Consider the following 22916-nt stretch of genomic DNA (forward strand, 5'->3'; position numbering starts at 1 on the left):
CAATTATTGCCATACAGTAATCCAACTGTTATCAAAGCTTTGGTAAAACCAAACTGGTTGAAAAAGATTGGCATACACAAGGCAACAGTGTTGAAAAAGAGAGGGATATGTCAGGTACACAAGAGCTTGGAAAAAATATTAAGCAGTGGACATTAATAGATTACAACTCACAGGCAAGCTCTGCAGTTGATTTGTTAGTAAGGAATGATCCGAAGTGAGGACAGCGAACCAATTGACTGGAGTCAATAAAAATTGGCTTGATTTTGCGAAAGATTTTATAGGAAAAGTAAATATTACATCTTACTCCAACTGTAACACATAGCGAAGAGTCGTTAAATATATCGGATATGTAATGGAACTAAATTATATTTTAATTAAGTGGCTACTAATATCTATTCTTATAAGTTTTTATATATTAATTATAAGCCAACTGGCAGCACCGAGCTAAAGAACGGAAGACAATGGGAAGTAGCTTGAAAATGTTCCGTTAGAAAGAATTAAAGAAAGCGCATTGTTTTCTGATTGTCGATTCGTTCATTGGTTTTCGGGAGTGGAAGTGAGTTATTGAGTAGCGTGCTATATAGGCCTTAGAGTGTAAAGATTTGTAATAGATTTGGTACATCTACAAATTCTTCAGTCTGAACCACATAGAAAATCAGTGGAAATTGGACGAAATTCAAAAAACAGAGTGAAACAGGATATCCATAGAAATCATTGTGTCATTAGTAGAACTGATTACGAGCAAATTTGAAGGCAAATATCTCGATTTCGGTTACTTTTTCACTTATGACTTAATCTCTTAAAAAAATGGCTTGGTTCAATACCCAAAAAAGAAGAAATTGTAGCGTATAATATTACTAAAACATTTTGTTTTGCCTCTAGTTCTTGTTTATAAAATGTAAAACTTCACAGGTAGTAGAAAACAGATTTGTTGAATATACCAAGATTGGAAGTGTTTAAAATTGTAGCAAATATCACGGTGCATTGGCAGATAAGAAAAAAGGCTGCATGACTCGGGTTGCCCTACAACAGAATATGTCGCAGGTGTTACCTTGCTGTCGTAACTTCCTCTTGTAAAAGTGATTGGGATAGGGCGTTAAATGTTTATTATACTTATACAATTCTTATCAGGTAAGATATGAATACGTGATAATACAGGCTAATGAAAATTTGGTCAACCTTCAAAGCCAAGACCCCAATCACACTTTTCCGCAGGTTTTTGACGTGCAGAAAATTCCGGAAGAGGTTTTGCAATTTGGAAAATATTATTTTTAGGGGTCGTAATAGTAATCTTATTTGCATAAAACCTTATTGCATATTCCCTGAGATAACTGAGTCGAATCTGATAAAGAGAAGAAAATAAGTTCGAAAAGATGAGGTGCTTGGGGTATTCTGAGTTCACATACCAGTTTAAATTTGCGTTGATTTGGCCTGTAATATGGCTTAAGATCTCTTCAGGCTATGAGCGCAAATTTTAATTGTTTGACAAAAATTTTTTTTCACAATTTAGACACAAAGACTCTCAGACTAACAATTTTTTTACTATAACATTTTTTCTTTTAAGGCATTGTGCTAAAACAAAAATTGCTTCAGATAAACTATTACACGTTTTTTAACCGTTTCCAAATGAATAAAGTGATCAGTATTTAGTGATAAGCGGTTCATAAAATATTACTGGAATACTGTGGGTGATAACGATTCAAACTGAAAGGATTCTGAATTATTTTAAAACGGGTATTGCCTACCATGCAACGAGTTGAAAGCGAATTGTGTACACATACCCCGATATAAAAAACATAAATAATAATTTATTATTGTTGCACATAAACATTTTAATTCAAGTTGTTATTAGTATCGTTTGCTACTAAAAAAGTGCATTAACTTCTGCTAGTCATCACCCCTGAAGCTAAAACCATCAATGCACTCTTACATAGCTAATCACATGTATTGACAAAAAAGCCTTCATTGTCTTCAGAAGAGCGAACAATTAGACAAAATACAATTTATAGCGATGTAGGCACACTGATTGGCATTAGATATTTTATTTGGCTGGCCAGACAGCTTACTAGTGGGCGGATAGTTTAGGTCATAGACAAGCTTGCTAACTGCCGAGTGTCGACTGCCACCAGCAGCAACCAGTACCACTGAAGCCAACATCGACATCAACATCAACAGTACGAAGTGCAACTGCATTGTGCATTAACATTAATAGGGCACAGCAGCCATGAATTGCAGAAAATAACCGACAATTAGTTAATGCTCTTGGGTCTGTCATGACTCACATAATCAGCGGCAACAATTGACTTTGCAACAAACACAGACGCAATCACAATGTACGATTTTGCCACTACGCCAGCAGCAGTCGAAGGTTTGTCACTGTTGGCATTGTACAACGCTGCCAATACTATATGCTCCTTCTGCAGATAAGTCACAAAGGAGTTTTTGTAGCCATTGTTTTTTTTATGTTTTTGCTCTTTTGTTACTTTATTCATTTTTTTAGTACTGGCTGCGTGGCTGGAAGTTTGTTAACTGAATAAATAATTCACACTTACTGCATTGTTATTCGTGATTTATTCCACTTTTTCGTGCTGACAAAGACGAGTATCCACTAGTGCAAATCAAAGGTATTGGTCTTTCCGCTCCTTAAAACAATAGGTGTCTTGAAAGAACCGGAAACGTATGTATTGTATTTTTAAAGCACGTTCTTATATTGTTTATCTAATTTTTTTGTATTGTATTTCTTTTCAATTTGGTGCTTTTGAAGTTATTTGTATGAATTTTCCAAAGTATAAATTCACAAATATCCACTTTTGTTTCTACAGTTCACATTAATTGATTGCTTCGTTTGTTGCACCCAATAAACCGTTAATAGTATTTTTGCCAACGACCGTTAGTTTTGCACTTTTGTTTTCAACGCGCGAGCTCAAATACTTAAATGACTTACTTTCTTTGAAAAATTTATATTTTATACTGTAAGTTTGCAGAGCGTCTTAACTACTCGCTCAAAATTGCTTTGGTGCTTGCGCTCTGACGCTCCATAAGTTGAGTGATATTTCGAGTACTTGTATTCCCAATGGAGCGTACGTTGTGGCAGGTTTTATGTTTTATATAGCCGGTTCAGTAGTCGGCTCTCGCTGAAATGTCTTATGATGGTAGATTTATGATTTTTACAATAAATTGCGAGTAGAAGCGAGTACTACACTCAGGCTTTCGAGCACTTTGTACTTGAATTCCTCTCTCAATTGAGTTTTTTGTTAATGTGGTTTAATTGGAGTTGTGTGTATTATTGTTTTCTTTTAAAGCGGGTGTATGAAATATTTGTGAAAAATTTAGCTATTAACTTTAATCTTAAGGTTATTTATCTGAAATTAATATATCACTTTATGTTTCCTACTTCCGATCATAATTTGTGATACTTACACATTTTATATAACATTTTTACAATATATAATAGTGTTATGCTCTAAATAAAGGTCATATTTATGTGTTGTATTTTGAGTCTCTTAAACTAGCAACAAATTCAAGACTATTTCTATATAGAATTCAACGAAGCCTTCAATGCTATTGTATTATTTCGAACTTTTATTATATCTAAGGCCGAATGTTAAGTATAAAATAAAAATATATACATTTTTTTTTATCTAAACTCATAGTAAAGCCTGCTGCCATAATAAATTAAAAGAAAAATAATGTGTAATGTGTGAAAAATAATTATTTACATATGTTTATATATAATTGGCGCGTAGTCCCTTTATTGAGTATTTGCCGATCTTTTCTTCCTATTTGTAGTGTCTGTCTTGATGTTGCTCCACATATGGGGGACCGAACGGCAGATTATTTTTAATAAGGATCTTTCTAGCAGAAATACACTAGGAGGCTTGCCATTTGCATCTTGAAAACCAACCTTTCCAGCGTATTGATGTTTTGAACCCACAAAAAAATTTAAAGAAAATTATTACACCAGTGTTCAAGAATAGCAGCGCGACATACATATTGCAAAGCTTTGACCATTTATTTTATACAACTTTTTATTGTATATTTTCCGGATTTATAAAAATATAGCTTATACTATGTTACAACAAAAACCATATAACTTAAAGCAGTTTTGTACTGAACTGAATCAGAAACCGAGTTGATTTTTGACATACGACGTTGAGCATTTCCTCCCATATAAAAGATTTTCGAGCATGTGCCGAATAAAACCGATATTTTTTTTTGGAAATTTCTTCTTTGTGATAGATCATTTGATTAAAATGTTTTGAAACATAGTGTTCGTATCCGGCTATTAGAGTTCGTGGTTATTGGGATGGCATTTTTATAGGTATTTTTATGGACAAATAAATGAAAAATCTATGGTCATTAAATTTGTCTGACCAGTGAAGCTGTCTCGTTTTGAGGATTGTCCATAATGAAGAATTTTAGAGTAATTTGTTTTACATTAATAATTTTGTTTCTTATTTCCTCTTTTTTGTAAACAACAAAATGGTTGTGGTTACGAAAATTCCAGTTTATTTGTCTGCAAACCTTTAGGCACCATTTGGCTGGCAATGACAAATATCGAAGTGCATTAATGTGATGGAAAAGCTACTCATGGAACTCAACTGCCATTTGAAAAGCCTCATTTAAGTGATAATACCAACATGAACAACACAGGGTGAGGCTTGTTCTAATGACATCCCAGTGAAACTTTTGCGAAGCATTTCAACATTTCATAAGTGTTGAAAGTCCCTACCAACTATGAAAAAGAAGCTACCTGGTATGAAGGGGTTAGAGCGATGACGAAAGAGTTCCCGAATTTTAACTTCGTTTTAAAATGATTTCCTGTTCATTTCATTTAATACTCGTATTTCAACAAATCGTATGTTCGAATGTCTTTTACAATCTATCAGTTTCAAGAAATCATACGGAATTTTATTTAAATTGCTTGCATATAACGGCACGTACGGTACGGTACGTCTATTTAAAATTTGTTGGGACGCGTCTTTTGAATAAAATATTTCGTCAGTTTATGCCAAGTACTCCCTATGTAAAGTTCAAAAAGTAATGCAAGTTTAAATCAAATAAATAAATTTTTAGCTTGAGCGCGTCTTACGAGTAAAGTGTGTATTTGAGATGACTTTTCAACAAAGGTGATAAAAGTGTAACTTAGTAATGTAAAAATTGTGTAAAATTGCGATAATGCATTAAATTAAATAATAAAACGTTTCGCTTCGGTTTATAGGTTGTATTACTAAATTATTTGTAATGTATTGCATTGTATAAATTATAGAGGCCACAGAGAATGAAGAGTGTTGCTACCCAAATGTCTTTGGCGATCTGCGCGCAGCTACATATATGTCCTGCTAAAAAGTGAAACTTTAACAAAATTAGATGTTAAATTATTAAAAGAACAAATAATGAATTTTTATTTTTATGATACAAAATAAAACATGCAAAAGTACGTGCAAATTTTTTAAATTTTAGTGAAAAATAACTGCTCATAAATGTGGATAGTTACCATATGGCGGGAAAGTAAACGCGGGAACTAATTTTAATTTGTTGATATCATAAGCGAGATTGCAAGCACTCATACTCCAGGGGCATGTAATACCGCGGAAGAACCACTTTTTTTGACTTCCACCTTTCACTGAGTTACGATGCGTCTATCATCGTCAATTATAAAATATATGTCCATTTGTGGAACAACATCAAGACGTACCCACGGCCAATAAGGGGGTGTAAGCGCCAATTATAATATATATTACTCCATTTTTAATGTATTTCTTAAAATAATTTACCTGTTAAAATTAATTTAAGTTAAGAGGTACGATCTTCATGTCAATTGTTGTTATAAATACATTTAATTGCTGAAGAAGCGCTACAACCATGCGAGAGTAATTGAAAGACTCAAGCGACAAACTTGATCTAAGAAGTGTATTCCCATAAAGCTAAATTTTAAAATTAAAATATTTTGAATTTGCGATATACAAGATTATGTTGCAAACTATCGTAATAAGGTAAATATGTTTCTAGATATGTAAATGTTTTTAATCACATCTCTTATTTGCATTGAATTTTTGCATTTTGTGATAGATGTGCATGTATGCGGGCGGTGTTAAAATACAGGTTTTGTGCTAAGAAATATGATGTCTGATCATTTGCACGAATATGTGTGCTTTTGTTTGTCTTCATATATAAGTGCATGTAATAGAAATGTATGTGCGCGTTTATTTTCCAGATTTTACTTTTTGATTTTCTCAGCCTTCAGCGGTTTGCCTTAATGGATTGTTTTTCTTTGAACATTTATTTTATTACTTACAGTTGCGTAGTTGTTGTTATGTATTGTATTGTTACTACACAAGGTGTATCATCACATACATAAGCATATGAGCATATGTGTATTTAGTTTGAAAAGGCAGTGAAACCGCATTTGCGATATGCTCCGACGTTTCTGACACTAGCTACAGTGGCGCACAGGAGTTTATATCTTCAACAAGCTGACCAAAAAAATAAAGTTTTATTGAAAATAGTTTTTTAATTTATTTAAATAACACGTTTCCAAGGTGGCTGATTTTGATGGTGAATTCAAAATTAGGAAATTCCAAATGGTATATATGTATGTATGCGTAATGTAGAAAATGCATGTCCTAACGGACCGAATTTTGAGAAGAGTTATTGAATTTTTATGTAACTTATTTTATTTTCACCGTCGAGACTGCATATAAATAAGTATATACTCATGTGCTTATTTACTAGAATAAATCCGTGTTGTTTCGTGCACGAAGATTCGAGCCTACACACTCCCAAATGGTAGTCACGCACCAATCCATTCGACTACGGCGGCCGAAAAAGTTCTTTCTAATACTCATATAAGCCATAATCACCGTTCGGCCTTCTTATCCATAAGCCCCAAACATAACTCGCACTTCGCTTTTCTTTATTTTTTCTGACATCAATACATCCGAGAAACAGTGAATATGAGGAAGCGTCTCCAAAAACAAAATTGTTTTTTGGTTTATTTCATAACTAGTAACAGAATCAGGTCAAACGAAAAAATTAAAATAAATTTGTTAAATGAAATGTTTCTCGAGGTATCCATTGGAGGATTCCTTGGATGCCAAAAAGTTAAACTGGTGAGAAAATGAAAAATCTCACAATAGTAAATTAGCAAATTTTTGTTACCGAAAATTGGTTTTTTGGCACCAAGTGCTACCAAGAATTGAAGAGATATAAAAATCTGTCACAGTTAACGAACACTCAAATAGTCTTAGCTTCGTCAATTTCGTACCGATTAACTTGAAATTTTGACATACTATTTTTTAGCTATTATGCACTAATTTAAGATCTTTACTTGATTCCTTAAAGAGCTCTTTCTCTAATTCTATCCAACATTAGCTGGGTTATAGAGGTGCATTCTTAGGTTAGATGTATTTAGAATAAATCAGGTAGATTCTCTTCATCTCGATTTCTCAGTGCCCTTTTTTTTGTTTTTTTTTTTTTGTTTTTTGTCGGGACATGTGTGCTTCGCCCACAGAAAGTGGCCCGTCATCAGTCCAACCAGTCGTCTGCACTCCCCTCTGCTTAATGACAGAAGGGTTTGCGACAGTCGATCGGACATGACAGGTAACATCAGTTTAGTCCATCTGCAGCCTTTCTCAGCCTGCCAAGCTCGCTTGTGGATGGTAGTTACCCATTTTCTAACCGTGGCTGTGATGGCCGCAGAAGGGAGTGGCATCTTAGCTAAGGAGTCAGAGTTATCGTTACCCGCGATACCCACGTGTCCCGGGACCCATGTTAGCATCAGGCTATTATGTCTACCGACATAGTTCAGCCTGGATTTACAGGACTTGACTACCCCTGATGTGGCTGTAGGGCTGTCTAAGGCCATAAGAGCAGCTTGGCTGTCGCTGCAGACACATATAGATCTGCCTCTCCATCGCTTTTCCACAACAAAGTTTATCGCTTCTTGAACTGTATACACCTCCGCTTGAAACACAGATGCATGCATTCCAAGAGCAAAGTGCAGTTTTGTCCCGCTGGATTCCACGTAGACCCCAGAGCCGGGGCCATGCTCGGTCCTGGAGCCATCCGTAAAAATACGAAAATAGTGTTTGCCGGGCTCATTTTATGAGTCTTCCCACAACTGAGCCTATGGTAGCTCAGTGCGCATACTTTCTGTATTGTGAGCCTCAACTACGATCATGACATCTTGAAGGCCACCTCTAAGGGCTTGAAACATCATTAAGGATCTACTGTTTTACTCAAATTCATCCATCCATGTATAAAATACTTCTAGAGATACCACTATATTGGCTTCAACGATGAAAATCTTGGATTAGAAATATTTGCTTTATATATTTTATAAAGCTTTTCCGATTTCTGAGCCACAGTGTGGCGGAAGATACTTAAATATGTATGAACATACTTGCTCACATTGTGTGTGGCATTTGCGAAGCACTAGAGAGGCTACTAGTTTAATTGTATTTATTTTCTTGTAATATACTATGTGATGTGGCGCTTCTCTGCCAATAGCAGAAATATTAAAGCTGTTTGTGACTAGTAATTGTAGGAAGATGAGATATGAATTAAAGATTATGTTGAATACAAAATGTACTAATAGTCTCCGCTGCTAATTCTTGACGAATCTCAATATTAATTACTTTTTGAAAATTAGACAGCTTCGCAGTTCACTTGTTTAATAAGTAAAAAGTAGCTGTAATATATTTAAAATAAATTGCAAAAATTTCTATTTGTACCACTACCTCATCGCATCCTGCGGTCATTGCACTTTCGATTGAAATTCGTTTACTTACAATAATTCTTGTTACGGTTACTGTTTATGTCTGCCGTCTACTTTCGCTTTCATTTCACTCAGCAACTCATTGAGGCGTGATGCAGCGCTCGTTGCTGAGCCGGAATTTTAGTGTTATATTTCAGCGGCGTGCAAAGATGCTGCTGCAGCTGTTGCTGCCACAACGACAGGTGTAGCAACAATTTGCCAGTATTCACCGCTCACCATTGTCCATTGCACTCCGCACAGCTGATTTTGGCTTCCATTGTTAGGCGCGCATGTTGTTGGCGTGCGAGCAGATAGTGGCGCGAGCACTGACCGCTTTTGCCAGTTTAGGCGTTGCATGTTTCTTCAGCATTTATTTTTGTTTAAATTAAAGCATTTTTTTTTTCTAAAGTAAAACACTAAGCGTAAAATATGCATCTCAGTTAATAAATCGAAGTAATTGCAATAATTTTGCACATAAATATTTTTGTTGAATTTTTGTTTTGCACATTGTATTCTGCTTAAATTTCTAATTATTCCACAGCATTATTATGTGCATTGTTTGAACATCTAATTTGCAATAAATACTAATACAAACGATTGCTTGATCGCATATAATAGATGTGACGCATTTAAGAGTATTGTTTGCGAGCATTTATCGCATTGCAATCACGTTTCTGAATCACAACTAAATATTTAATAGCTGCATCAGCTTGATAAATGCTAATACATACATATATGTACGTTTGTATAAATGTATGCATTCCAATCTATATGCATACACATGCGTAAATACATCTACCAGCTTGGCTAGTGTATACTAATGTGTGTATGCATGCCTTCTAATTCATATTCCAGTAGCAATCATAAGTTTTCGCTAGCCCCCCTTTCCAGCTGCCTATTTATCTACACACGCATTTACTTACTTGCACATTGACTGCCTTATTTTGACGAATAAGACGCACTACACAAAAAAATGTACACATACGTGAAATGCAACGGTCAGTGTCATAAACCGTTATATTCCGAAACAAAAAGTAAGTAAAACTGAAAAAATTAGCAAAGTGCAAATAAGGCATAAACTTAAAAAAGTAAAATAAAAAAATAACGCAAAGTTTGTAGCCAAATTTTCCACGCATTTGTAGTGACGTCGGAATAGGCGACCAACTTACGCCTGCCGAAACACCTTTGCCGCGCCAAGTGATTAGCCAAGCGCAGCGAAAAAAACCACAACAACAAGCGTTCAAGTTATTACTGTTTCGTATGTGTGCTGTATGTGCTTGGTTGTTTGTTCGCAACTTTTGGTGCACCGGCACATCACGTCGTGAACATATCTACATACATACATATGTAGATACGTAGCTTATATTCGCTTTCGGCTTTTGGATCGGAAGAAATGTCATGAATGAATGTCGTCGTTACAAATGCATTGTAATTGTTGTCGCTATCGGTTGTCGGTTTTACTTATTACTGCTATTGTTTTGTTTTTTATTCTTAGTTTCTCCATCCGTTTTTTGCTTGAATTTGTTTAGGTCTTGTAAAAATATTTCAACGGAAAAGAGTATTGATTACCTTCGGTTACGTATGTTTGACATGTAATAGATATATATAAATATATACGTATAAATAAGTATATAAGCAATAAATATATAAGCTAACACATAATCAATCATTTTCTTTTGTTTGCACTATACAGCAATCTACATATTTACATACATACTTACAATTTTGATTCCTTATACCATAAACAAATTAACGCTGATAATTCAATTTAATATTAACTTTAGCAATCAGAATTTCAGACAGGTGAATTCTTCATAAGTTTTGCTAAATTACATTTTTTGCATTCTCTGTCTCACAATCAAAGTTGCGACCAGTTCCACGAATTGGCGCAACAAGCCAAATATTGGTTATCAAGTTGCTGCACACGCATCCGGTAAAACGCTATTGCTTCTGCTAAATGCTGATGCCTGCGACGACAGGTGTAATGGCGTATTAAGTGCAAGCAATTGTTGTTGCTTTTGATAATAAAATCTGTTTAAAGGAGGAGGAATTAGAAGTCAGTCTTCAGTCCATATTCTGCAGTGCTTCGATCGGGTTGATTTGAAAAATAAATTTGCCTTACTCTATTTTAAATATATATTAGGATAACCTTATAAAATACGCTTTTTTCTTGATGCTACACGCTAAATTAGTTCTATGTCTAAAAAAATGGAACCCTTTTTTTTATTTTTTTATTTAATTCTTCTACTTACAGTCAACATTTTGTCGACTACCATTGAATTACCTTGGAAAAACTGTACTCTCCGTAAATGTTCACAGAATAATATTATTAATTAATCTCTTTCAATTTCCTTTTCCAAATATCCAAACAATAGCGATCATCACACAAAAAGAAAAAAATAACTATTTCTCAAAGGGACTTTGGAAATCCAAAAAAAATTAAAAAAAAATTTAAGAATAAAATTTTCAGGGTGCATATTATTGCAATAATATTGAAATTATTTAAAAAATATAATATATATTAATTTTTTTGGCCATAAACGAAATCTTGGGCGATCCGAATACATGTACAAAAGGCGTTTTTCAATAGGTGCGCTTCAACTTTTTTCCGATAGGGAGGGCGAACGACGCAATATTTTTTATTTTTCGCTTGTCATTTGTAAACTTCATTAGTATACATTTCATCATGGAACGCTACACACTTGAGCGACGATTGCAAATCGTGCAAATTTTTTATGAAAATAATCGTTCTGTTGCTGCTACTTTAAGAGCATTACGGCCATTTTACGGTCCATTTAACAAGCCGTCCCGTTTTGGGGTTATGTGAAGTCATTGGTCTACAGTAACAAGCCGGCGACGATTTGTGAGCTCAGAGCCAATATTCAACGCAAAAGAGTGGTCGAAAAGTGGGTTCAACGATTGGACTTCGTAAAACGTGCACGCGGTGGTCATGCAAAAGAAATCGAATTTCATACTTAAATGTATATGTTCAAACTCGATAATAAAAAAAAAAATTAGGTAAAAAAATCAAACCGTTTGTGTTTTATTAAAAAAAAGATGAAGCGCTCTTACTGAAAAACGCTTTAGTTATGTAAATATAAGTAGATATAGATACACAGTTTCTACTACATTAAGGTCACTGGATGCCCTTTTCTTCGACAGCTTAGGGTAGTGCGCCAACCTAAATTACATCAATCTTTCCCATTACATCAACAGCTCTGGCTGGCCGTAGATATCAGCCTCTTGGAGGTCTCATAATGGTATCAAAACGGCGCTTTAGTGGTACTTGGAGAGTGCCAGTGTTGTTGTGCAACAACAACAGCCAGAGTGAAGTACCACAACAATTTCACCTACCTACCTACTATATTCTACTACCTATTATATTCGTGACATTTTAGTTAATATTTCGTAATTACTATTTTTTTTTTCTGCCACTTTTAAGGTGTCATCTCTATGAAATTGAATAACCATCGAATGGGATGCTTACGGCGGCTGCCGTAGCTGAATGAGTTGGTGCGAAACTCCGTGAAAATTAAGAAAAAGTTTTTTCTAATAGCGGTCGCCCCTCGGCAGGCAATGGCAAAGCTCCGAGTGTATTTCTGCCATGAAAAAGCTCCTCATAAAAAATATTTGTCGTTCGGAGTCGGCTTAAAACTGTGGGCCCCTTCATTTGTGGAACAACATCAAGACGCACACCACAAATAAGATGTTGGTCTAACACCCAAAACGGGTATAAGAGCCATTTATATATATATAATAAGTTAGGTTGATAGGTTAAGTCAAAGTTGGGAGACTAATTTTATGAAATTCCTCTTCTTTCATTATTTTGTTGCTTTAGTTGGATCGCAGTCACATACGCAGGGATCCAACTACTGGAATTTGAACTATCGACTTTTACAGCTTAAATAACATCTGTATTGTATCCGAAATTTAGTTTTTACTATGTAAACCTTTTCAAAATGGGTCCGTTCTCGCTTTTATTTAAAAAAAAATATGTTGTTTCTTCAATGAAAAATCGTTCATTCTATGTTCAAATATGTTAAGTGCAGGAATTACCTATGACTATGGTAAGTGCAATTAGAAGACCAAAAACCTTGTAAAGCCAAAAAGAATTGGGGGAAAAAATTTTACAAGCAAAGGCGAATGAATAAGCAAAAAGTTCTCGTATATGCAAGTGTTTAAGTTTTAGTTACATGTTAAAACTGCATTAAACTATCATATTGTATAAAAAATTAGAATGGATTTTTGCTTCAACTTCAATAACCAACCAAAATCGCATAATCCAGAGCTAAGACCAATTTTGGAAGTTTTCATAAAAGTCTTAAATATACTACATACAAACATACATACACGAGTTTGCGATTATTCCTCTGAACATGCATGACGATTATTAGCATTTGATTCAACTGAAGAATATGCCAAACATTAAATATGCCATTCTTCAATACATCATTTGTGCATTCTCCATCAAGGCTAATTCAATAATTAAATTCATTAATCCTGTTGATAGCGAGCACTCACTACTATTGATTATTCCAATCAACAATGCCGCTTTTAATTTTGTTTCAATTATTTTTCATTCTTTTCGGGTAACTTTAGCAAGTTACATACATTAGAGAATATTAAAGTGAGGGATATGAAATCTTTTGCTGAAATTAAAAACGAAACTTAATTACCATTTGTGACGCTGTCGAAAATTCATTTATAATGGAATGCGGATTTCGACACATATACCTATTTGTGTTTGTTATGTAGGTACATACGAGTATGTTTTTAGATGCATACACACACGTGCCTGCGTAATAATGGTATAACAAATTTCGAATTGCCTTGATTGGTGTTAGCAGTGCCAAAAAATAGGTTCCGCAAATTTTTGTAAATTTTAAAATATATTGCACAAAAAATGCATATTTGTTTGCCTAAATATGTTAACAGTTTTTTGTCTCAACTTCTAATGATGTATTCTCAGATACTCGTATAAGTACACGTTTTTGAATTATCATGTTTTACTACCACAAAATGAAACTATAAGCTTTATTTCTTTATTCAACAACTTCATATGTTTTATGCTCTCAGTCACTTTAAGCTGTCGCTAATGCAACTTTGTGAGCTGAAAGCTGAATTTATTACGAATTTAATAGAGCATTAAGGCTAATTGGCTCGAGTGGGCAATTCATTTTGAACCATAATGCATACATACCTACATATTCGTATTATAGTAAAGGTGTAAAAGCGTACTAAAAGAAACATATAAAGCTTTGGGGTTTTGAAATTTCTTTTACTTCCTGCTACGTTTGCAGTATTTATGTATGTCCAGTGATTCGATTTTGAACACGTTATACATACATGCCATATGTATGCTCTTATATTTTCGACAATGACAGCAGCACTTTGGTAATTATGTCACAATTAATAGGACTATGAATAAGTTCGTTTCGGTTTTACAACAGATGGCGTAACTTGATTATTATTCCATCGATCCACATTTCCAAACATTCATTGGAGAGCTACTGTCGTAAGGCACAAACGTCAGTATAAGTTTTTTATTTGAAGCGTAAACAACAATATTTTTACCACACTTGAAAATGTCGAATTTCGTGCCAAATAATGTGTTTTTGCGGGGAATTCTTCTACATTATTTTAATATGAAGAAAAAAGCAGCCGAAAGTCATCGTATCTTGGTGGAAGCTTATGGTGAGCATGCTCTATCTGAGCGAACGTGCCAGAAGTGGTTTGCACGCTTTAAAAGTGGTGATTTTGGCTTGGAAGACGAAGAACGCGAGGGTGCGCCGCCAAAGTTCATGGATACCGAATTGGAGGAATTGCTCGATCAAGATCCGGCTCAAACGCAAGAAGAGGTTGCAAAAACTTTGGGAGTTGATCAATCAACCATTTCCAAACGTTTAAAAGCCATGGGAATGATCCGAAAGGTAGGCCATTGGGTGCCGTATGAATTGAAGCCAAGAGACGTTGAACGCCGTTTTATGGCATGCGAACAACTGCTTCAACGGCACAAAAGAAAGGGTTTTTTGCATCGAATTGTGACTGGCGATGAAAAGTGGGTCCATTACGACAATCCAAAACGTCGGGCAACGTATGGATACCCTGGCCATGCTTCAACATCGACGTCGGCGCAGAATATTCATGGCCTGAAGGTTATGCTGTGTATCTGGTGGGACCAGCTGGGTGTTGTGTATTATGAGCTACTGAAACCGAATGAAACGATTACGGGGGATGTCTACCGACGACAATTGATGCGTTTGAGCCGAGCACTGCGAGAAAAACGGCCGCAATACGCCGATAGACACGACAAAGTTATTTTGCAACATGACAATGCTCGGCCACATGTTGCACAAGTGGTCAAAACATACTTAGAAACGCTCAAATGGGATGTCCTACCCCACCCGCCGTATAGTCCAGACCTTGCGCCATCCGATTACTATCTCTTCCGATCGATGCAACATGGCCTGGCTGACCAGCACTTCCGTAATTACGATGAAGTCAAAAAATGGATCGATTCGTGGATTGCGGCAAAACCGACCGAATTTTTCACAAAGGGAATCCGTGAATTGCCAGAAAGATGGGAAAAAGTAGTAGTAAGCGATGGACAATATTTTGAATATTAAATTTGTAACCATTTTACGTCAATAAAGTTTCAAATTTCGAAAAAAAACCGCACGAACTTATTCATAGTCCTATTAGTTGTTTTAATTAGGGCGTATCTGACGCTACGTACTTCAATATTAAGGCCACCGTAAAGTGGTAGATAATTCAACAACAGATAAATTAACAAGGCATTACTTTTTAGGGGCAAATTGTTAGTTCACAAATTTAGACGGCAGAATATGAAAATTAAAATATATCAGCTAGTACATGACGTTTTTTGTATCTATTGATTTGTAAATGTTACACACGGTAATTTTTGGAATATGCTCCACAACTTTCCCTAGCAAGTACAGCACTCAGACACAATTCCCTTTAAATTATCTTTAAATCTACCCGACCTCCGAAGAAATCTGAGTAGATCTTGTGGTGTCAAGGAGCCAAGGTGGTCGCTCCTTAACACATCAGTGCCAAAGACCTCAAGCCTGATTCGGGCGTATGCGGGGCAGCCGCACAGAAAGTGGTTCGCCCTCTCATCCTCCTCTTCACATGCTGGTCAGAGTACACTGTCTGAAATGCCTACCTTTTCAATGTGCTTCGCCCATAGAAAGTGGCCCGTCATCAGTCCAACCAGCTATGTGCAGTCCCTTCTGCTTATTGACAGAAGGATTTGCGACAGTCGGTCGGGCATGACAGGTAACATCAGTTTAGTCCATCTGCATCCTCTCTCAGCCTGCCAAGTTCGCTTGTGGGTTGTAGTAACCCATTTGCTAACCGTGGCTTTGTTGGCTGCAGGAGGAAGGGGCAGAACGGGCTCCGGGCCAAAGAAGCTGGCCTCAGAGCCCATCCTAGCTAAGGAGTCAGAGGTTTCGTTACCTATGATACCCAGGTGTCCCGGGACCCATGTTGAAATTGAAATTTGAAAAGGTCGAGCCAAGGAGCACCAGAAGATTTGGTGGCTCCTAAAACACTCAGGCTAAAAAGCCCATTGTACTTAAAGCTCTGGAAAGGGGGTAGATAGTCCAGGAGGGAAGGAGAAATGTATCAGAGAAAGAGATAGGAAAGAATAGAGACAGAGATAGAGATAGTTAGTCCTGTGAGAATTTTCCAGATCCTTTGGCAAATCTGTAAATATCCTCCAGTTTTAGAGAACGAATACTACTCATTCTCATGACATTGGAACCCAATACTCGTAGCCGTGCTCTAGCAAAGGCAGGACACTCACAGAGAAAGTGCTCAGTGCTATCCGCCTCCTCCAGGCATGACAGGCATACTGGGTACTCGATGATTCCAATGGTGGTCATATGCTGACCCCATGGGTTGTGTCCTGTAATGATGCCGACCATCAACCGAATGTCTTTCCTTCTAAGTTTTAGTAGAAAGTGTGTACTTTGCAGTTCTGCAGCGTTCCAGACCGGACCATCGCTCTTTATGTAGATAGCCAACATAATCGCTGATCGAATTCTTGATTCCTGCATAACTGATTCCGATTATTGGCTCTGGCCCCTGTGGGGGCACGGTTGGCCAATTGGTCGGCAATTTCGTTTCCTTGAACACCAGAGTGTCCCGGAACCCATATAAGTACAAGCCTGTTTTGTCTTGCGACAGAATTAAGCTTCTTCTTATATTCTTGAACAATCTTTGAGGTTTGCTTCGCGTTCTCCAGGGCCTTCAGTGCAGCCTGACTGTCACTGACGACTCCAATCTGTTTCCCGCTCCATATCCTCTCGATTGTCCATTCAGCTACTTTCAGGATGGCAAAAACTTCTGTTTGGAAAACAGTTGCCATTTCCCCAATAGCATAGTGGTACTTATTACTATCGTTTAAGTACCATCAGGCTCCAGACCCTATTTCATTCTTGGACCCATCGGTAAAGAAAATATCCGTCAAACCTCCCTGCATGCATTCTGGATTGCTCCATTGTTCACGCAATGGAAATCTGACATCAAATATCCTTGTAAATGAAACTGTGGGTATCAGGTCATCTTTAGGTGCCAAAAACAGTGGACACTGCTCCGATAGCAACTTAAAGATTTCTCTGTGTCCATCTTCGTGCCAGAAACCATATTTATGGAGTCTACACATTGCCTTTATTGCTTTCTGTTGTATCTTAAGATCCAGGGGGAGCAAATCAAGCATAGCATTTAGGGCATCACCAGAGGTTGTACTCATGGCACCCGTGATGCATAAACATACACTTCTTTGCAGCCTGTATAGTTCGCGAATTGTGGACTTAACCGTGCTCCGTCGCCACCAGACCACAGAAGCGTAAGTGATGATTGGTCTGATAAGTGCTGTGTATATCCATAGGACCACAGCAGGTTTCAGACCCCAGGTTTTACCAAAGGCTCTACGGCATTGCTGAAAAGTCTTCAATGCGCGTTTCACCTTCAGTGAAACGTGTGTCTCCCAAGTCAGCTTCTTATCCACATCCACACTCTTAATGGCATGGAGTTAAGGGGCATGAAGAGAATCATTGGATCGAAGTCCATGTCTACTCTGTTTTCCAATGCCGGACACGGGCCGTGCCAGCCTGCAGATGGCCTCTAAGTCGTCTCCTAGGATGAAAGCATCAAGTGGTGGTAGACTAATTAGATCATCTAATGCCGGGCCTGAAGTAGTCAGAAAAGCTCTAGTGCAACAGATGGCCAGATGCGTTGTAGTTTTGATAAGGTCCTCCTGACTCTCTCTCGAGAGAGTTTTGAGTTTTGTAATCTATGAAACTTTACTTTTTGCCTCTTATTTTAAACCGGAAAGCGTTATTGGTTTGCCTTGCCCAACCACGGATTACGTTATGTACGATAAATGCCTGCCCACTTCAACAAAAAATCAAATTCGTCCACTGTGATGCCATGTTGAGCAAAAACAGTGAGAGAAGAACCAAATAAGGGGGAAAAGAAGAAGGGACTTTGGATTGGAGGATGAGGATGGAGGCTATATAAAAACAAAGATTTAATTAGTATCAATTACACCTGTTTGCTATATTCTTGCTGTTTGTATGCTCATATAGGATGCACTTACATATTTAAGTGAGCATACAATTTACTGCAATATGTTACACAGTTGTAGAGGTATTGTTTAATTAAATTTTAGATATGAATTGAAAATATGAACAACAATTAATTACAGAATTGTTTTTTAATAATATTTTGCACTGCTCTTCGCTGGCTAGCATTACTTAACATTTCTGAATGAAGTCATTAGCAAGGGCTACAACAGATATCTTTTCCCAACGGACGGCTTTTCTAAACGTGCAAACGTCGGGCGTACTTTCCCTGTATACAACACGACATTATTGCACATATTGAAATAGTATAAATAGTTATTTATCAATCTTAAAATTTCTGCATACACTTTTTGGTTTTCTTGTGTTTCAGTTTGCCGAAGTATTTTAGTTAAATTTGAATATGACTTCTTTTATGGATACTGAGCTGAACTTATGAGATCTTTGCAATTTTTTTTAATAAGAAATCATTTTTCCACTTCGTCAAATATTTATTGCTCATATTGCTATGGAATCGGGGGTCTTACCTCATATGAGCTGTAGAAATCAGGGAGAAACTATCACAGCATAACTGAGTAAGTATTATTTAACCTGGGTTTAAAATTGTGTGCAATTACGTAACCAAACTCGTAGTCCTAATCTTGCAGTCTCAGGCCCGAAGCAGAATGGCAGCGGAACAATGATGGGTGGTGATTAGCTGATCCAATTCCGCCAGGAAACTCATTCGGTTAAACACAATTTCGACGGAGACGGAAAACACTATTGCGACGGGACGGTTTTCAGCTGACATTTTGTGGTTACAATAAAATTAATTTTGTAGTGAAATATTTTCGTTTGCTATATTTGGGAAGCAACTCGTTGAAGCTTATTTTTACAAAAAGCAACTTCTTTTTAAAATATTCATATTTTGCGGGTTTTCTTGTGTAGATGGAATATAATTTGTTTTTTATTTGCTGCTGTTACTTGTGAACAAACAATTTATCATCAAGTGATCAGAAAAGCAACCCTCAGACAAAATAGAAATGAATCATTTTATTTTGCCGTCGTAAAAATAATCGACGGCAAGAAATCGGACCCGCCGCTATTCTGAGGAATTTCATGCTATTAAATGTGCTCTAATTTTGACAGCGGGTACCCATCAACCCCTCAACCCGTTACCTGCTGTCTACTGTAATTCTGTTGAAGGGGTCATAAAATCATTTATTTTGCTCCATGCATTAAAATAAGTGGCCAATAAAAAGCATTTACATTTCTAATAAAATAATTATATATAATATATATACAGGGTGGGCCATGTAAAATTTGCTTTTTGAATCGGCTATAAAAAAAAACTAATCAATATTTTTTCAAACTTGTTTTTTATTTTGAAGATTGAACATTGTCATTTATGAATGAAAAATAATATCGTTCAAATTACTGCTTTACATTAGGCCATTCGATCAACCCAGTTCTTAAGCACATTTTCGATTGTTTGGGCTCCAATTTCATGAATGGCAACTTCGATTTCGTGTTTTAAAGCATCAATCGTCTCTGGATGGTTCGCATAGCATATGCCTTTAACGGCTCCCCACAAAAAATAGTCCAACGGGCTTAAATCACAGCTCCGAGGCGGCCAATTGATATCGGAGTTTCGGCTGATTATTCGGTTTTCAAAAACGGTAGCCAAAAGTTCGAGTGTAACTTTGGCAGTGTGACAAGTTGCACCGTCCTGTTGAAACCAAATGTCGTCGATGTCATCCCCTTCAATTTTTGGAAACAACTCGCCGTTTACTGTAACCGCGGCTCCTCCCTCATTACGAGTGGATTTTCTGAACACCAAATCCGACAATTTTGCTTATTGACGTAGCCATCGATGTGAAAATCAGAAAAGAAGAAGAAGACTCACCATTTTGGAAATAGGTTTTCAATATTTCCCAATTTTGTTCAAGCGTATAGCGTCCCATTTCGTAAATGTCTAACCTTTGAGTAAATTATGAATACATTTGACATGTCATTTGTGTTACCATTCTAATAAAAATAGGCGGTTCAAAAAGCAAACGCTATATGGCCCACCCTGTATACACCCTTTTTGGGTGTTTGGCCGAGCTCCTCCTCCTATTTGTGGTGTGCGTCTTGATGCTGTTCCACAAATGCAGGGATCTATAGTTTCAAGCCGACTCTGAACGGCAGATATTTTTATGAGGAGCTTTTTCATGGCAGAAATACACTCAGAGATTTGCCATTAACTGTCGAGGGGCGTGCATTATTAAAAAAACTTTTTCTTCATTTTGATGTTTCACCGAAATTCGAACCTACGTTCTCTCTGAATTCCGAATGGTAGCCACGCATCAACCCATTCGGCTCCGGCGGTCGCATAATAAAATTATTGCAGTACCCAAAAAGTCAGAAAAGATTATCGAAAAAATTTACAACTAACAAACATTTTCCACAAGGCAAAAGTCACAAAACAAAAAGTCAACTCAAAATTAATATTTTGTGAAATTGCCATGTTCTAATCCTTCCGCCAAATCAAACAGTAAATAATGAGGAATATGTACTGAGCAGCAAGAAAAAATGGAAAAACGACTGGTAGTCCCCTCAACACAACAACGTGCAACATAGGTACTGATTTTATGCGTTCAAAACTAATGTGTTGGCTGAAAAAATATAAGTTTTGAAAAAGGTACCAACATGTTAAAAATTATGTTACATAAATAATTGTTTTTTGTCTTTTGTTTTTGTTTTTTGAAGTAATATAACATAAAAGAAAGATGCGGCTTCATAGCTTTTCTCCGATTAAGTCGTTTTGTTTATTTATTTTTTTGAAGGGCGGGTGTCCCGATTAACTGCATTTGCAATTATAAATTTACGGGGAGGAATTATTGATTATACTTGTGAATAGTTTTGGAAGCACGTTAGATTCTTTTTATGTACCGATTTTTGCGTAAGCGGTGGGTTTAAAAAATTTTGAATTTTGGAAAATTGCTCGAAAGCTTTTTTATAAAAAAATACGTAATACGGTGAAAGAAAAGAGTAAGTACTTCTTTGATGGAGGGTTATCTTAATTACGGACTACTAATTATGGACTACAAATAAAGGTCTTGGCTAAACCTCATTCGCCTATGCGGCTAGGTGCTTTGGCATATTCTATGAAATTTATTTTCACCTTGATTGACGGAGAAATTCGCATAACTCTGCGAAAGCAAATACATGTAAGTAGGTATACCATTAAATTATATGTTGTAAAAAAGTGCAAGCTGACCGCCGTTTTCTTTCTCCAGTTAACAGAATGTACAATAATGTAATATATGTACAGTTAAAATATCAAGTCAACTGGCAAGATTGTGTCAGAATTCAAAATATGTATCATATAAGGCGTTTTTCAATAGGTGCGCTTCAACTTTTTTCCGATAGGTAGGGCGAACGACGCAATATTTTTTATTTTTCGCTTGTCATTTGTAAACTTCATTAGTATACATTTCATCATGGAACGCTACACACTTGAGCAACGATTGCAAATCGTGCAAATTTTTTATGAAAATAATCGTGCAAATTTTTTATGAAAATTTATAAATTTTTCAAAAAATCATCTTCAGTGATGAAGCTCACTTTTGGCTCAATGGCTTTGTCAACAAGCAAAATATGCGTTACTGGGCAGAAAGCAATCCACACGTGATTCATGAGGCACCGTTGCATCCCGAAAAAATCACTGTTTGGTGCGGTTTACATGCCGGCGGCGTAATTGGCCCATATTTTTTCGTTGACGAGAACGATCGCCACGTTACTGTGAATGGAAATCGATACCGCGACATGATAAACGATTATTTTTGGCCGCAATTGAATGGTATGGACTTAGACGACATGTGGTTTCAACAGGACGGGGACACAAGCCACACAGCACACGCTACAATTGATTTGTTGAAGAATAAGTTCGATAAGCGCATTATTTCCAGAAATGGACGGTCGAATGGCCGCAGCGCTCGTGTGATTTGACTCCTCTAGACTATTTTCTTTGGGGTTATGTGAAGTCATTGGTCTACAGTAACAAGCCGGCGACGATTTGTGAGCTCAGAGCCAATATTGAACGCGAAATTGCTGGAATTTCGGCCAATTTATGCAAAAGAGTGGTCGAAAATTGGGTTCAACGATTGGACTTCGTAAAACGTGCACGCGGTGGTCATGCAAAAGAAATCGAATTTCATACTTAAATGTATATGTTCAAACTCGATAATAAAAAAAAATTAGTTAAAAAAGTCCAACCGTTTGTGTTTTATTAAAAAAAAAAGTTGAAGCGCTCTTACTGAAAAACGCTTTATAGCATATATAGCTTTCCCTTTTTAATACTTGAGTATGCATTTTTTAGCCGCACTTTTTCGGTAGTGCACTTAATGATAGAATGATAGGTCGAGTGCATTTCTGCCATGAGAAAGCTCCGCACAAAAAATTATTTGCCGTTCCGAGTTGGCTTAAAATTGTAGCTCTCTCCATTTGTTATATATATATAATTTATAGTATATACATATATATATAATTGGCGCTTCCACCCTTTATTAGGTGTTTGGCCGAGGCCC

General features: G+C 36.5%; 1 protein-coding gene across 1 annotated transcript in view; it reads right to left on the reverse strand.

Annotated features, from left to right (window-relative positions):
- Positions 1 to 2923, reverse strand: part of LOC128867833 (transcription factor SPT20 homolog) — a 36407-nt gene extending 33484 nt beyond the window's left edge. Inside the window, exon 1 of the mRNA XM_054109376.1 lies at positions 2553 to 2923. Within this exon, the coding sequence (XP_053965351.1) occupies positions 2553 to 2557 (5 nt within the window). The 5' untranslated portion in view covers positions 2558 to 2923. The remainder of the gene's footprint in view (positions 1 to 2552) is intronic.
- Positions 2924 to 22916: the final 19993 nt, after the last annotated feature.

This window comes from Anastrepha ludens, chromosome 6 (genome assembly GCF_028408465.1).
Source record: "Anastrepha ludens isolate Willacy chromosome 6, idAnaLude1.1, whole genome shotgun sequence".
Classification (NCBI taxonomy): Eukaryota; Metazoa; Arthropoda; class Insecta; order Diptera; family Tephritidae; genus Anastrepha; species Anastrepha ludens.